At 40.3% G+C, this 16,164-nt stretch overlaps 2 protein-coding genes across 2 annotated transcripts; both read left to right on the top strand.

Annotated features, from left to right (window-relative positions):
- Positions 1 to 50: 50 nt before the first annotated feature.
- Positions 51 to 12,975, top strand: LOC308139536 (arrestin-C-like; the record flags this gene model as incomplete). Its single annotated transcript, XM_080508996.1, has 16 exons — positions 51 to 131; positions 6,849 to 6,880; positions 7,723 to 7,753; positions 7,846 to 7,906; positions 8,201 to 8,245; positions 8,366 to 8,556; positions 8,735 to 8,794; positions 8,906 to 8,982; positions 9,078 to 9,213; positions 9,303 to 9,387; positions 9,487 to 9,559; positions 9,652 to 9,789; positions 10,203 to 10,286; positions 10,393 to 10,416; positions 10,524 to 10,573; positions 12,866 to 12,975. The coding sequence occupies 16 exons, from the start codon at positions 51 to 53 to the stop codon at positions 12,973 to 12,975; spliced, it is 1,278 nt and encodes a 425-aa protein (XP_080365122.1).
- Positions 12,962 to 15,902, top strand: znrd2 (zinc ribbon domain containing 2). The gene is made up of 4 exons (XM_080509284.1): positions 12,962 to 13,005; positions 13,441 to 13,592; positions 13,679 to 13,763; positions 14,686 to 15,902. The coding sequence occupies exons 1-4, from the start codon at positions 12,990 to 12,992 to the stop codon at positions 15,129 to 15,131; spliced, it is 699 nt and encodes a 232-aa protein (XP_080365410.1). The 5' UTR covers positions 12,962 to 12,989; the 3' UTR covers positions 15,132 to 15,902.
- The last annotated feature ends 262 nt before the right edge of the window (positions 15,903 to 16,164 follow it).

Here is a 16,164-nt window from a genome sequence, read left to right as displayed (position 1 = left end):
ACTGGTGTGGGGGGGGGCGGGGGAGGTATGTGGCGCGAGCAGCCGCAGCGATGGCACGGACCGGAGCCCTCCTCTCCTCCGCAGTGTCCGGGCGGGCCGAGCGCGAGGAGCGCAGCGCGGAGTGGAGCGGAGTGCGCACCTCAGCTCAGACGCACTGGAGCTCCGGACCAGGATGACGGGCTGTGTCTCACTGTCTCACCTATCTGACGTCAAAGACCTTAAAAAGCGAGCACTTTCCAACTGTACTGCACTAAATGCCCATGCTCGCATTGGAATCATTAAAAACGATACTTTATTGATATATATGTCCAGGAAAAATTATCTCTGAAAGAAAGCGTGAGATATTTGAATAGACGAAGGGTGACTTTTTCTTTTCCTTAAACTAGATTACAGAGAAACATTACTTTTAAAGCATTGATGGAAACTAAACGAAGAAAGGAGTCGAATTGAAGTAGTTCACCCACTAGATGGCGCTTGAAACTCAGTAGACGTCAAGTCACCTCTGAGTCACCTTATCAAAAGAGCAAACACCGTTTGATGTGGTGCAATTTGAATTTGCATTAAGAAGTAACTATGATCAAATACTTGGATATTGTACTCAAGTTGGTGTGGATATGGTGAATGATTTCTACTGTATTTTAACACACATATCTGTACTAGTATATTACATATGCATTTTCACATATTGTATTAGATGCCTCTAATTGTAATGCATCCGTTTGCTCTTCATGCTTAGTAGAATTTTGGTTTGGCTGGACCTGATACCAGCTGACTGTGCAAAACCACTGTACGTCCTGGACAAGCCAATCACAAAGTCATGCTTGCAGACAATATATGCACATTTTCAAGGTGTGTCCTCCTCCCAATATCAAGACTGTACAACTTTATCCAACCAAAAGTATCAAGAGTGATTATTGATGCCTGCAGTACTGGGATAAACTCTGGTCACTTATAAAAAAAATAAATAAAAAGGGATTAACATTAACAGTGTTATTACATTTCATCTCAGTTTATGTAGTGTTATGTTTATTCATAGTTACCTATCATTACGTCATAGGTGTTTTTGTTTTGTTGGAGTGCTTCATCTGGCCTTGCAGCACTCAGTGTTTGATTAATTGATTTATGTGATTATGCCCTTTGCCCTGCCTTGGTGCCTTCACTGAACTGGTCCTAAATAAAACCTCCCGGGAACGATGCCATCCAGGACTTTAGTGACCAGCAGCTAAAACAAGATTTGTTTCACGCTCAATGCAGATCTTCTTTTTTTTCCACCTGCCTACATATACGCCTGGTGCTATTTATATATAACAACACAAAACAGTGCTCTTAAAATCAGTTTGCATCATTTAGTTACAGTATGTTTATTTTGATTAAAAAATGTAGGTGTATAAGCTAAATATAGTATTTTAAAGCAGCTGCAAAGTAGTTTTTTCTTTTTTTGATGGATTTTACATACACCCATATTTCCATTTTCTGTAGTCTATTACCTAATCAGTGGACAAGAGATAATCCTACCTCACAAGGCAGCAGAAACCCTGGACACATCTCCAGTCAGTTGTAGGGCAAACGACGCAGACACACACACACACACACACACACACACACACACACACACACACACACACACACACACACACACACACACACACACACACACACACACACACACACACACACACACACACACACACACTCATATTCACACATGCAATTTAGAGTCAATACATGCAGAACATTCAAATTTCCCACAGAAAAGCCCCCAAAGCCAGACTGAAACTTGGAAATTGTCCATATGAAGGTGAGAATGATACATTTTATACTATTTTCATCTAATTTAAACTGACACATTTAAACCTACACCAGGTCACACTGAGCAAAAGCATTTCAAAGTTCAGAAAAGGAGTCCACTCGAAATATCCATCTTAATGGACAAAATATGTATCTGGAAATGTATTTAATTCTAACTAATTATAATCATTTGTCAATAATTTAACTAAGTTTGTTAAGAAATTATTATTTCTTATACTATAAAGTGCAAGAGCAAAATCTATATCTATTTATTTAAACAGATAGAAAGGCATAAATCACGATTTTTGTCGGCAAAAAGACGTTCCCTGACCGGGAATCGAACCCGGGCCGCGGCGGTGAGAGCGCCGAATCCTAACCACTAGACCACCAGGGAGTTGGAAACCTGATAAGGCAACATGAAATTCTGACGTCATAGCCTCGTTCAATTTCGCTGTATAAACACGCACATACACACACACACACACTCACACAGACAGACACACGCACGCGCACGCACACACACACACACACAGGCCAATGAAGAATAAACAAATCCTTATCAGAAAGGTCAAGACCGAGAATAAAACTCTGATCCTCCTCCTGTGAAGCACACAGTTCTAATCCTGTATCAATACTAATAAAAGTTTGTACGGTTACATCACTTGACACTTTCGGGCATATTCAGCATAAGTTCACGTTCACATATGCAAATGTGAACTGAGAATATGCAGCAACTCTGCTTGAACATGTTTTTGGGAGAAATAAAAAAATGTTTGTTTGTAGCACAAAACTTCAATGGAAACCAAGTAAAATATGATTTTTTCCAATATGACTTTTCTGTTGGACGAATCACAATGTTTCACTGTTTCTTTAAGAGCTAAAAGATAAAGTGCATTACAGTAAGTTGTGCCAAACAGTCCTCTTTTCCTTAGTTCTATTCCCATGTTGCATTCAGTGTCCTTATAGGTTCAGTATCTTTCCCTTGTGTGGTTTGTCTTCATGTTTGTTCCTCGCCTTTTACATGAATTTCAATCCAACCAAATCATATACTTTATTAATATTTTCATCTTGGTTAATGTGTGTAATTCACCATACAAGAGATTTATTTGCCCTGCCCTCTGTGCTTCTTCAGAAGAGAGAGGGAGGTTTCTCGTCGGTCAGCCCTTCCTCACACTGTCACATTGCGTTTAAGTTGATGTTGAGTAGGCTGAAGGCCAGACGTTGCGTTTCCTGGAAGCACGGCAGACGAATCACTGATTAGTATGGAGGCAATGGGACCGGATCATTTTAACTTGCACATAACACGAATAGGTGGGATGAAGCACAATCTTGCCAGTGCCAGAGAATTTATACAACCGTGTTTCTCCTGAAGTTGTCCTGCTCCGGGCTTGATTTTCCTATTGCATCAGCCAAATTAAAACAACCCGGGCCAACCCAAAGCTGATTAAGACTTCACATAATGTTTCACCTGCTCGGCCTCTGAGGTTTGATTTCAACTCGCTGAGGTCTAGATTAAGTCATGGGTTGGACAGCACAGTAACCCTTGCCTTGTGGGGCATCGTGGTGGCCTTGAAGTGTCTCTTCTAGTCTTGGCTGCACTCCACCTCCGATGTCATGAACTCTCTGTCTCAGTATACACTTAAATATACATTTAAATATTTGTTGAAACAGTTGTTGAGGATGTAAGAAAAAAAACAAAAAAAACAATGAAGATAAAGTGAGTACAAGGTGCACTGACCCAGGAAACACTTCCCCAAAAACATGATCCTGGGTCTTCTCACCCTGAGGCAAGAATAATAAACCACTATCTTGTCCTTGTCTGCCTATTCTGACCTGATTTAGCAAATTCCTACCATAAAATATATTTGCAAATTCACTTTCTGTCAGCTCCCAGTCCAGAATGAACAACATAGATGTCTGTAGATCAGATTCCTCCAAGAACGCTTTAAAACTCAATGGATGTCATTGTTCACTCCGTCGTTCACTGTTGAGGCTCCATGAGATTTTACTGCTGAGCTCTCTGGCTTCACAGCAATTCCCCCAGATTGATCCTGAACTTGGAGCCCTGTCTGTGAACAATCTGTCCCCCCTGTTGTTTTATCCAGATACTTTGATTTTTTTTTTCTCCAACGCTCCACAAACATGCAGTTGAGATTAATTGGTGAATTTAAATTGTGTGTAGGTGTGAATGTGAGATATTTTGATTATAGTCAGTCTCTCTCATCCCGTGACTTGTGTACCTTGCCTTCTTCCATAGGATAAGCACCTGCCTGCCGGAAGGTGGATTAACCAGAAGCAGATGGATGGAGTATGCTACAATATGAAAGAGAGAGAAAGAGAGAGGGCACATTTTAGCTTTTCACATCTGGGTTTACTACAGTACATTGTACTATGTACATTATCATGTACAAGATCTTGAAACAGCATCTTCCATTTAAGGGGGCTTTTCTAACTTCTGGGGATTCAAATCCCATCCATCCGTAATCTTATAATTCCCCTGACGTTTACATTTTTGTCCTTTTGTCCTCTGCCAACATGACCTTGTTAAAAATTGACCTGTTAGAGGATTTATGGTGTCCCAAAAGGTCAAAGGACAAACAAGTGATTGTGGCGAGGTCGTTGAATAAGGCAGCTTATGCCGACATTGCCGTCAACACTCTCCTGTTGGTGCTAATCTGTTAAGATCAGACACACTGGAATACTGAGAATCTCCACATCGCTCCTTCACTTTTAACTTGTAAATTTCCAAAACATGCATGACCCTGTTCCTCATATTTTTTTGATTTCCTAACCAAATATGTAGTGGTTTTGGGTGATTTATTTGGCTGATAGGTCTTTATGAGAAATTATGTTTAAAACCAATCTGAAAGATAATAAACAATGAAATAGAAGCGGGTACAATGTCGGATTCTAATGAATAACTTGAGATCAATGAGTTCAATGAGCCAAGTTCAACCTCTTGGTTGAACGAGGCTCATGCCAAAGATAGTACCTAATATTAGCAGCTTACATGGCGATTATTAAATCCAGTGTTTATGGAGAAGCTCATGAAGACTTTTTGAGCAATCCTCACAAAATCTCCATTTAAGAAATAAGCTTTTCAGAGCCGTGAAGTTGTGTGATGCCTGATCTGTCATGCCTTCTGAATTGGGGGAATTCTTTATTTGGGAAGGTGCAGGTGGGTATTATCAGACTACTACTACAGCCATGTGGCGACTGGGTTGCTGTATTTTTATCCCTGTGATTTAGCTGGCCGGTATTTTTAAACCCTTTTGTACTCCAAAATAGCAATCCACTGATTGCTTAACTGGATTAAGACTCAAGCAACGACAGTAATAATGAACCTGTTAAGCCTGAATGATGTACAGATGGACATGGCAAGTATAAAAGGGGAGATCAACAGTTGTTAGACACCACTCTCATCTTACCCAGACACACTCTGCCAAGGGCCCGGACAACTGAGAGCAGGTAAGACTTCTCTGTCTTTACAGCCAGGTGAAGGGATGACAGGATGAATGTGTTGGTTGTACTATTGAAGAAATTCTGTGAATTTAGTGGGTTTTTTACCAAGTGAACAAAATGTACAATGGAGGAGCTACTGGAGGCTCATGTTTGAGTGTTTTATGTGTTTATGACTGCCACTGTGGATAGAAAAGACAGGAAGCCGGTGTCATAATAGAAATGGATACAACATGTGTAAATGCTTTTGGTGAAGAAATGTTGTATCTACTTAAGTTTATTAATCAAGACTGCAAGGTTTAATGTTTCAATCACAGATGGGTTGTTTCTGGATGAAACAGCTTGATGACTAATTCTTAACAGATCCAGTGAGTGTGCCAGTCTTCTATTATTCTATAAATCCATGCAAATAAAAGAGAAGTCTTTCTTTAACCTTACATTATCTTGTGCTAATATTTGTATTGCCAACAACCAAACTTTAAGTCATATATCATATTCATATATTCCTAATAACCAATGCATATCATACGAGATGGGTACAAAAATGAAGTGATTGCACAATAAATACTTCAAAGACTAAAGGGCAGCAAAGTTCATACCCGTTGAAGCTGTGGCATCTCTGCATTGACGTGAAAAATTCCCTGCAAACAGACAATCAGAAGAGAGTCTTGTATCTGTGATGTAACCCTCCATGGTGGTGGCATAAAAAATTCCTCTGTGTTTAAAAAGACACCCTTTTCCTTGGCTCTTTGCATTTAGACATCTTTACATGAGCTGCCTTTCAAAATAAAAGCAGGAAGTATATAATCCACTAATGTATTACCACACAAAAAGAGAAGCTCAATGCTGCTTGAAGTAATTATCGTGCATGATTTCGACTTCCTGTTTCAGTAATGAGACACTTTGGTGTTTAAATTGCAGACAGTGCACACAGGTTTTGTTATATGTGATTATCTCATTTTAGTGTGTGAAAAATGTTCATTAGGTTGGATTGAGGCAGCGACAGAGTAGAAACAAATCAATTTCATTCCTAATGAAAATATATTCTTTTGGGCAATTTTATTCTGCATAAACTTCTAATAAATGTGACTAAAGAGTGCCGGGATTATGCAGGAAGTAAACTGTGACCCTAAATAAGAAATTAGCAGCTGTTGAATAAAACCTGATAACTTCCAGGCATTCATCTATATTTCAGATACACAGAGGGGTGTGGTTGGGCCTCTGTATCCATTCAGCTAAGAAACGTTGGTTCTGATTAGGTTTTATCCATTTAGGTATCTGCGAATAGTTCAATGGGGGAACAATCTGTGACATAATCGCATGTGCAACTTAAATCTTTGGTGTTTGTTTGAAAAGTCTTGGTTTGGTAGATGGGGAGAAGGGGGGCAGTTAGTGAATGTGAATGACAGCTTTGGCTCAGAACACGCTGATGGCATAATCGTATCGTATAGGATTAACCTGCCACGGCCCCAAAACAAAACATCACTGCAGCTGCCAGAAAGCTGACAGTTGGTCAAAGGATCAATGTCTTAACCACCATTTCTGACAGATAATGTGAGCTCCGGATAACCTTAACACATGTTTCTTTTCTTTTCCAACAGCACTCATCCAATCATCTTCCAGAGATGGCAAAGTAAGTGGTGTTGTGTTTGTGTTGTCAAAAAAAGAAAAAGAACATTCAAAAGGTCTACCTTTGCTTAAACTGTATCTTCACTTCCTCTTTTATAACAATCCATAATTAGGACTGGTCCTTTTCTCAAAATACAAATTAAAATGAGCATTAAAGCTGGCACGAAAAACTGTAATCTCTTCCAAAACTGAACACCTTGGAGGTTCAGACTTTGGCGAAAAGGTCAGCCAACTTCTAAAAGTGACAAACAGTTTAAAAGTATTTATTTAAGGTTTGTACAGGCTTAGTGAATTGAGGCGCTGGTTCAAATGTGGTAGACAGTAGCACAGGTAATGAGCTTTTTTCATCACACTGCGAATAATCTGTTTGGGAACCCTGTCACATCATTTGGAGCAGCCTCACCTGAGCCAGCCTCTCAATCCAGGCGAGATGAGGTAAAGCTGCTCCACACATAGCTATTCCTAAATGGATGAAGTCAAATAAGGGATTACTGGTCCTTCTGCTGTTCGCCAAGAAACTTACTTTACTTTAAGAAACTAAACCTAATCATTACTACATCTGTTTAATCCTGGCAGTAAACCGATGGCGCTCATCTTAAAGGCACAGATTCAGCAATGTTACACATGTTCATCTCTGATTGCAATCACTCCTGGATGAATGTAGAAAGAGAAAATAGTAATGGAAAGCATTTGGAGGGACTTCATAAGTTTAGAAAGCAAAACCAGTGGAGATAAAATAAAAACGTGTTTTTATATAAGCTCAAAATCACATTTAATGGATTAGTTTCTGTGGTATAAAGTAAGTAAAGATTTGTTAAATTTCAATTTTGATCCTTTTTTCCCCAGGGTTTTCAAGAAGACGAGTGGAAATGGAGGAGTAAGTCTTCTTTTATTGTTTTCACAAACTGCTCAGCTGCCAATTTCACTTTTAGTGACAAATACTGATCTGATCTGTCTTTCTCAATGCAGCTTACCCTCTACCTGGGAAAGAGAGATTACTTGGATGATATCGTCAAAGTGGAACAAGTTGGTACGTTCCCTCTCCAGTATGTGTGTTTGTGTGTGTGAGGATTATTGTTGCGGAGACTGAAACTAGTTCACACCCTGTAAGGACTTGTTTCTGGGGGACGCTATGGTTATAAAAGGATTGAAGTGAGAGTTACATTTCAGAGAAAGTAGTAAGTTGTAGTATATTTACAACAAGTGCAAGAAATGAATGTCAATCATTGAAATATCTGTGAGATGCGTGAAAACAATGCATGTGATTGATCCTGCACGCCCAGGATGATAAATAATGGCGTTTGTAATAATGTCACCTTCACAGATGGTGTCGTGAAGCTGGATCCAGCAGATTTTGGGGACAGGAAAGGTAACATGGAGAATGAAAAAAAACAAAAAACTTTCTTTTGAAGAAACTTTTTTTGTTGAGTTGTTTGAAGGAGTCGGCGATTTTGGCGAGATGACAAAATTTCATATTCTGTGCTTACAGTGTTCGTGCAGCTGGCATGCGCCTTCCGTTACGGTAGTGATGACCTGGATGTGATGGGCCTGTGCTTCAGGAAGGACATCTGGATCACACACATACAGCTGTACCCTGATCCCGCCAAGCCCACTCTGACCCCCATGCATGACACCCTGCTGAAGAAGGCTGGAGACAACTCATACCCTTTCTCTTTTGAGGTATCTTATTCTGTTCACTCAATAACTCAAGGCAGATTTCTTGAATCGTATTTAGTTTGGAGCAAAAGTGTTCCCCAAATCATTTTTTTCCCCCTTCAATTGTCATTCCATTCATCAATTTGTCAATTAAATTAATAATAACAACTCTTGTGTTTTTTTGGGGGGGGTGTTCTTCTAGATCCCCAACAATCTCCCCTGCTCAGTGTCATTGCAGCCTGGACCTGATGACAAGGGGAAGGTAAATCTGCAGACATCAGTCAGACATCCACATCATAAAGACTGCGTCCCATTAAATAGGAAACCACGTCAGGTGGTTTATTGTTCTAACGATTATATTTTTGATGAACAGGCCTGCGGTGTTGACTTTGAGGTGAAAACCTACCTTGCCAAGGCCAAGTGCAACCCTGATGAGAAAATTGAAAAGAAGTGAGAAAACATTCATGCACTTTGACTGCAGTTAGCTTGGAGTAGTTTACATTCATGATTAAACCTCATGGAATCTTTCTTTTCCTCCCTTACAGGGACACTGCCCGCCTTGTCATCCGTAAAGTCCAGTTTGCCCCCACTCAGGTGGGCGCCGGGCCCAAGGCTGAGCTCTGCAAAAGCTTCATGATGTCTGACAAGCCTGTTCACCTAGAAGCTTCAATGGAAAAAGATGTATAGTACTTTTTTTAATAATTGCATTTTTCTCCATTTAAAAACAACTGGAGTTGTTTGACTTGATTTGATTCCTGCTTTTGCCGCAGCTCTACTTTCACGGAGAATCCATCCCAATTAAAATCAATATCAAAAATGAGAGCAACAAGACAGTCAAGAAAATCAAAATCACCGGTGGGTACCTCTGATAATTGAACCACCTGTGAACTGGATAAGAAAGGAAACAAGGAGCAAAAAAACATTTATGCATCTGCATCTCCCTCCTCTTAACAGTGGACCAAACCACAGACATCGTCCTCTACTCTGCAGACAAATACACCAAGACTGTTCTCAGCCAGGAGTTTGGGTAAGTGGACAGGAAAGTAAAGGTACTCCGATTGCCAAGCCTCAAATATCAGAGGCGATGATCGTGTATATGTACATGTGTCTCCCCTACAGGGAAACAGTTGACCCCAATGGCAGTTTTGATACCACATTGTCTGTCACGCCGCTGCTGGCCGACAATAAGGAGAAGAGAGGTCTGTCACTGGATGGACGGCTGAAGGACGAGGACACAAACTTGGCCTCTACCACGATGTAAGTACACAAATGTCAGTGTATTTAGTCGGGAAAACATTGGACAAAGTCAGTTTTCAGAGAATGCTGGTGCAGAATCCCTCCAGGTGGAGTCGTCACCTTAATGAGTAGATATAGTCACTTCCTGCAATGTATTTCTTTGACCTTACATTTTTAACAGTTGAAATTTGCTCGATGGGCATTGTGGCGGCGAGTTAAAACTCCAAGCAATGAACGAATTGCACATGCACGGCACTGCTCATGAGGCTTAGAGTTTGATTTTACGCTCAAGTAGTTTTGCAGCTTTACAAGTTCTATTGGCTTTCTGAAATACCGCTAAAGTATCTCCGGATCACAGTCACTCTATTACTGCTGCACACTTAACTAAATTGAAACATCTAATCCATCCAATCCCATTAATTCCTCTTCCGCAGGCTGCGAGAGGGAATCGAGAAAGAGGTGCTGGGAATCCTGGTTTCGTACAAGATTAAGATCAACCTCATGGTGGCCGGTGGAGGGTGAGTCTGCTTTCATTTTGGTAGCAGAAAAACTCCAACTTGTCTGATAGAGATAGCTGGGATTCATACAAGCTCTTTTAAAAATCTGCCCCCTCTCTTCATGCAGCCTGCTGGGCGGCCTCACTTCCAGGTGAATAAAAGTCTTTATGATTAGTCAGGCGGTACAAAAAGATTGTTGACAGTTGTCGTTGCCTTTGTTTGCCCGTTCTGATTTTTCTGATTTGTTTTTCTCCGCAGCGATGTCACAGTGGAGCTGCCGTTGAAGCTCATGCACCCCAAACCTTCAGGTATTTCACAAACCATGCACCTCTTTTGTTGTGCTACTTCTTCTTGAGCGTATCTCTTTGTCAGCACTCAAGATTTAATCGTATCAATTTCTTCCTTTTCTTATCAAACCTTCCAAACAAAAGAGTAAAGGCGACACATCAGTGTAAGTACATGATGATGCACAAGACATACTAGAGTAATAAGTGCAAAAACAATCTATTTTTTGAACATTCTTGTTTAGTTTTCTGTCATTCGGTGATAGAATATGGTGTATATTTTATTCAATTGGTTGTGAAATGTGTATTTTTCACAGTGTCTTGAAAGAAAGGATACCCATAGCCAAGGTACGTTGATTTTTTTTTTTGTGATAAAATATCAAACATGTGGGCATTTTAGAGGGATATATGCTACTGCATACTTAACGTCAACTACATTTCAGAAACAACCACTGTATATTCTCTTATATTTTTAAGATTATTTTTACTTGTTGTTTACCTGAGTCACACTAATAAGACAGATCATTTGCTGTTTAATCATAGAGTAGTTTCAGTTACATATATTTAATCCATCTTTTAACATGCAAAATACAAATACAAAATGTGTAGTAATTGATGGATGAATCAAAATGAAGAACGGTAAAGTGATAAATGTGATCAACAATGTCATCCTTCTCACCCTCTACTCTATTTGATACTGGACTCATTTTACATTGGGATTGTATTATTCATTGTATTCTTGCTGACAGGGAGAGTGGACTGAAGACCTAAACGCAGATCAGGTTTAACTTAAAGTTTTCATCAATATTAACCAAAATATGATTACAAACATATGGAGAACTACATCTCCGTGAACAGAAACAAAAATAGACAGATTAGATAGATAGATTGATTACCTTTAGATAAAGAGCTGAGAAAAAGTCCAAATTATTCTAAGAATGACATATACACATCTTAAAACAATGCATCACACAAGCTGTGCACACACAAAATAAATTAAATGTGGATTTAAAAAAATAGATGATTAAAAGGAGTGGGTGTTTTTAGTTTAACAAATTATGTTGTTTTGTAACTTAGCTTTATGTTCTTTTTATTCCAGAGACGATGTTACGGCTGAGAAGACACACACACAAAGGCAGAAAGACAGCTACGGGAAATGATGGAAAACACAGAAGAACAAAGATGCGACCGGTGTGCTGGAAGACAATAGGAAAAACAACAAAGACCTTTTGAACACACTATGGACATGAGAAATAACATCAGTCCACTCACAGATTTTGTAGTTCTTATTGTAAAGTTAATACGATTTAGCTGTAAAAGGAATCTTTTGATCACAAATTAGTGTCCATTATTCAGTAAACACTTTGATAGAAATGACCCCATAATAATGTTTGGAAATTAGAGTAAATTAGTATAAAACCAAGTGTAAAAAAAAACAACAAAAGTCACCATGCTTCTTCCTACTGTGAAACAACTATGTATTATTTTGAGTGTTTCTTTCTGTGGCACGTACTGTATGTATGGGATGATTGTGACTGGAAATGTCAAATAACCCCAAAAAACTATAAAATAAAAAAAAAAAACATACAAACATTTTTTCCCCCAAAGTTTTGTTACTTTGTTCTTCCTTTTGTATGAATTGTGTTGAGTAGACAGAATGAAACAACTGTTCTATTGCCGGGGATTCTCCAGTTTTGAAGGGTTTAATTCCCTCCTAAATGGGTGTGCACAATATTTTCAACCATAAACAAAAAATCTACAACTAATCGTTATATAATGAAATAAGTTGTAGTTTTATTGTGCATATATTTCTTTTTATAAATAAATGAAAGAATTTTGACACTTCACCATCTAGGCAGGGCTGGTTATGGTCACAGTAACACACACACACACACACACACACACACACACACACACACCCACACACACACACACACACACACACACACACACACACACACACACACACTGATGTTGCTGATCAGGCTCCTCCAGAACGGCTCATTTTTGGCCACAAAGAAGAAAGGTCAAATATCTTCACTCATCTTGACTCTATGCCACTCAATACGTCAAATCAAGCCAGAAATATGAGTGCAATTATGGACTCAGACTAGAAATTCAACAACCACATTAAGACAATAACAAAATCGTATGGCCATCTGAAAAATATTAGAAGAATTAAAAAAAAACTGACCAAACAAGATTCATAAAAGTTTGTTCTTGTGTTTATTTTCAGCAGCTGGACTATTGTGAGGGCGTGTGTACAGGTCTCATTAAAAAAAATCTTGTGATAAAATGTTGTGAATGCCTGTGTAGTGGGTATTTTCCGTCGACAGGGGGCAGTGCAAACAATTTACGACTATAAACGAAGAAGAAGTCTGCGGCGCTGCGTGGACGCCAGTGACGCCATCACGCACATCGTGTAGCAGTGGGGAGCAACATGGCTCTGAATGGAGGTTTGTAAACTTGTTATCGGCGAGATAACGGGGGGCTTTCATCCCGGTCGACTGTGTTGTTGTTCAAGAACAAACGTGGTGCACGTTTATGAAGGAAATATTTTGTGTTGTTTCGTTGTTGCTGGTTTGTAGCCGCCACAGTGTACATCTCGCTAGCCGGTGTTAGCTTGCTTAAGTTAATGTGCTAACTAGCCTGTCACCGCGGCTGTTATGTTTAATAAACAAAACACAGAATTTTACAAATCATCTTCTCGTACGAGAAAAATGTCTTATTGAATGTAACAGGCAGTTTTGGGAAGCCTAGACTATAACATTGAATCACGTGTTGCAGCAATATGGATGGTTGTTGTGAAGTCGCGTGCCAATCTGTGTATACGAGAAATACTTTATTGATCCCAGATAGGAAATAAATCAAACTGTTTTACTGATCCGCAGATGAAGAAGACTTCGAGTGGGAGCCTCCGACAGAGTCAGAGATGAAGGTGATCCAGGCTCGCAGGGAACGACAGGACAAAATCAGCAAGCTGATGGGACACTACCTGCTGAAAGGATACAAGATGCTGGGGGAGTGCTGTGATATTTGTGGGGTAAGTGTTGTGTTTGAGTGGACATGCAGGGACCGGGCACTGCAGGTCAAGTGGTGTAATGTGGGTGTATTGGTTTGTGTTTTTAGACGATTCTTCTTCAAGACAGATCACAGAAAAACTACTGTGTTTCCTGTCAGGAGCTGGATTCTGATGTTGACAAGGACAACCCTGGTATGCACAACTCGCATTTTCTTGTAGTGCTTTTTTGCCCCAAATTTTACTTGTAGTTTAGCATTCTAACATGAATTCATTCAGTCCATGACAATTTTGCGCAGCATAAATCAGAATCAACCAGAGGAGGACATTCATCAATAACACCTATGTCCTTGAATTTCTGGCAAAACCTTTTTTTTTTTTAACTGGCAGGGAGAACATGAATTACAATGCTGATCACTTCCTTATTTTTACCCCAGACACTGATATATGCACTGGTTTGTTTTGATAGCTTCAAGTCTGATGAGATACAACTTCATTGGCCCTTTTTAAGCAGGTTCAGCTATGCAAGGAAATTGAATTCCAGATACACTCAAGGTAGAAATGGACAGACATAACACCCAATTCAATTCAATCCAACTTGATTTCTATAGCACCACATACAACACAGTTATTTCCAGGTGCTTTTAACGTAGAGAAACCCACCACAACAGTACAGATTGAAGAATTATAGGGAGAAAACAAAAACAATAGTGGTATCTTGGGTAAAAGAAGTATTTGCATAATCAAAAAAGAGTAGTTTCAGGTGCTGCGCCTGTGCATGGACATGTCATAGCACATGCCTAAAAAGTGAAAACACAGGCAACCTCAAATAAGAATAAAAAAAAAAGTTGAATAAGTGTGAACTACATTCAAAAAAGCTTTTAGAGCATGTATACTGCTTTTTGTCTCCATATTTCTGAAAAACAGCCACACTTTGAACAGTTGGTCTTTTATCAACTGTCATAGCAACAGAAATGATCAACTTGAGTCAATCTGAAAATTTAGAAATGGCTTTGAAGCATTTATGAGCAAATTTCAATGCTGTGGCATCGATATCCTCCCACAAGACTGGATTTTTTTTTTTTTTTTTTTAAATCTCCTTCTCTGCACCTTTCAGCTCTGAATGCACAGGCTGCCTTGTCCCAGGTGAGAGAAAGGCAGCTTGCAGCCCAGCCCCCCGCTCCGTCCCAGGACCACGAACTTAATGGCGGCCCCAGCAACGCCCAGGCGAGCGCGTCGGTTCCCCAGCCCAGACCGGAGCATTGCGAGGGGGCGGCTGCAGGGGGACGAGCCCTGCTGCCTCCGCCTGCTGCTGCTCCTCCTCCTGCGCCGGTGGCTCCTGCGGTGCCCCCGGCTCTGGCTCCCGCCCGGCCCGCTGCTTGTCCGCAGAACCCGGCCCTGCGACCTCTGCTGCACGAGGCCGAGGAAGCTGTCCTCACTAAACTCCGCTGGGCCACGACCCAGTTACAGAGCTCCGCCTCGCTGGAGTCGAGTATCCAGCTGTGCAGCCTCATCACCAGCTGCGCCAACTCACTGCGCAGCCTCAAGGAGCTCAGCCAGTAACCACAGCAGACTGACCGAAAGCATGCAGTGATTACAACACTGCTTCCACTTGCCTCTGTCTTGAGATACTGACTCTGGATCAGCGTCTCTCTCTCTCTTTGGCCGAGTCTTTGCGATGAACCGAACTCAAAATTGGTCAGAAAATGCACTTGAAATAGGATTTAAGAAGTCAAAAAATGTACAAGGCTTTGGCTGTTCTGTCGGTTTGTAAATAACATATTGCTCTCACAAACTCGACATTTGTCAAAGTGTATTATCCGTCTGTGTCGATTTGAAACTACCTGACCGTCTAAGGTATTTAAATGAGGCGTCACGTGCCACGCAAAAAATAACGGCGACCAATACGTGTCCAGTGGTAACTTGCTCTGCTTAGTCCAAAATGGCTTCTGTGTTGTCAGCTGGGAATATGATACCACCTGTGTGTGGGTGGGGGGGGGGCATCTGCGAAATTATTCTGCTTTACGAGTCAAATTTGAATGAAAGCTTGAATTCCAATACACATGTTTGCACAAGAAAAGTCTGTGTTAGTAGATAACATGTGCACAACATGTTAGTAGGCTGTTGGACTGTTTATGCTATTAGAAAATAAATGCTATGTTGGTTTGTTGTTAAGGACATTGGATCTTTCTGCTCACACCAGATGTATTTGCTGCACAGTTGTGTGATTCAGTGATCAGATGAGGCTGAAATATGCAGGAGTGAAACTATTAATTCCTGATTTAAAAACATCCAGGCTGTTCATCTCTAGATGACTCTTCCAAATAGAAAAGACAGCGGTAATAAACGTTTTGTAGAAAATCTGTACCGGTCGTCTTCTTTTCCTCCACAAGAGGTCACCAAAGATAAAGAGCCATTCTTTTAAATTGAACACTTGAGCAACTTTGCCATAAGTTCTTCTCAAAAAGTGAGCTGGACTCGGCACACCACAACCTTACAGTTTGATAAAGAGATTTAGAAGATGGATGGACCGATGGACTTGTGATTCTAGAGCCAAATGGCTAAATATACAGTTTCTCCTCCACATTTTGGGTTT

The sequence above is a fragment of the Blennius ocellaris genome, assembly GCF_963422515.1.
Source record: "Blennius ocellaris genome assembly, chromosome: 14".
Lineage (NCBI taxonomy): Eukaryota > Metazoa > Chordata > Actinopteri > Blenniiformes > Blenniidae > Blennius > Blennius ocellaris.
The sequence above is the reverse complement of the archived record's forward strand: the minus strand, read 5'-3'. Positions and strand labels throughout refer to the sequence as shown.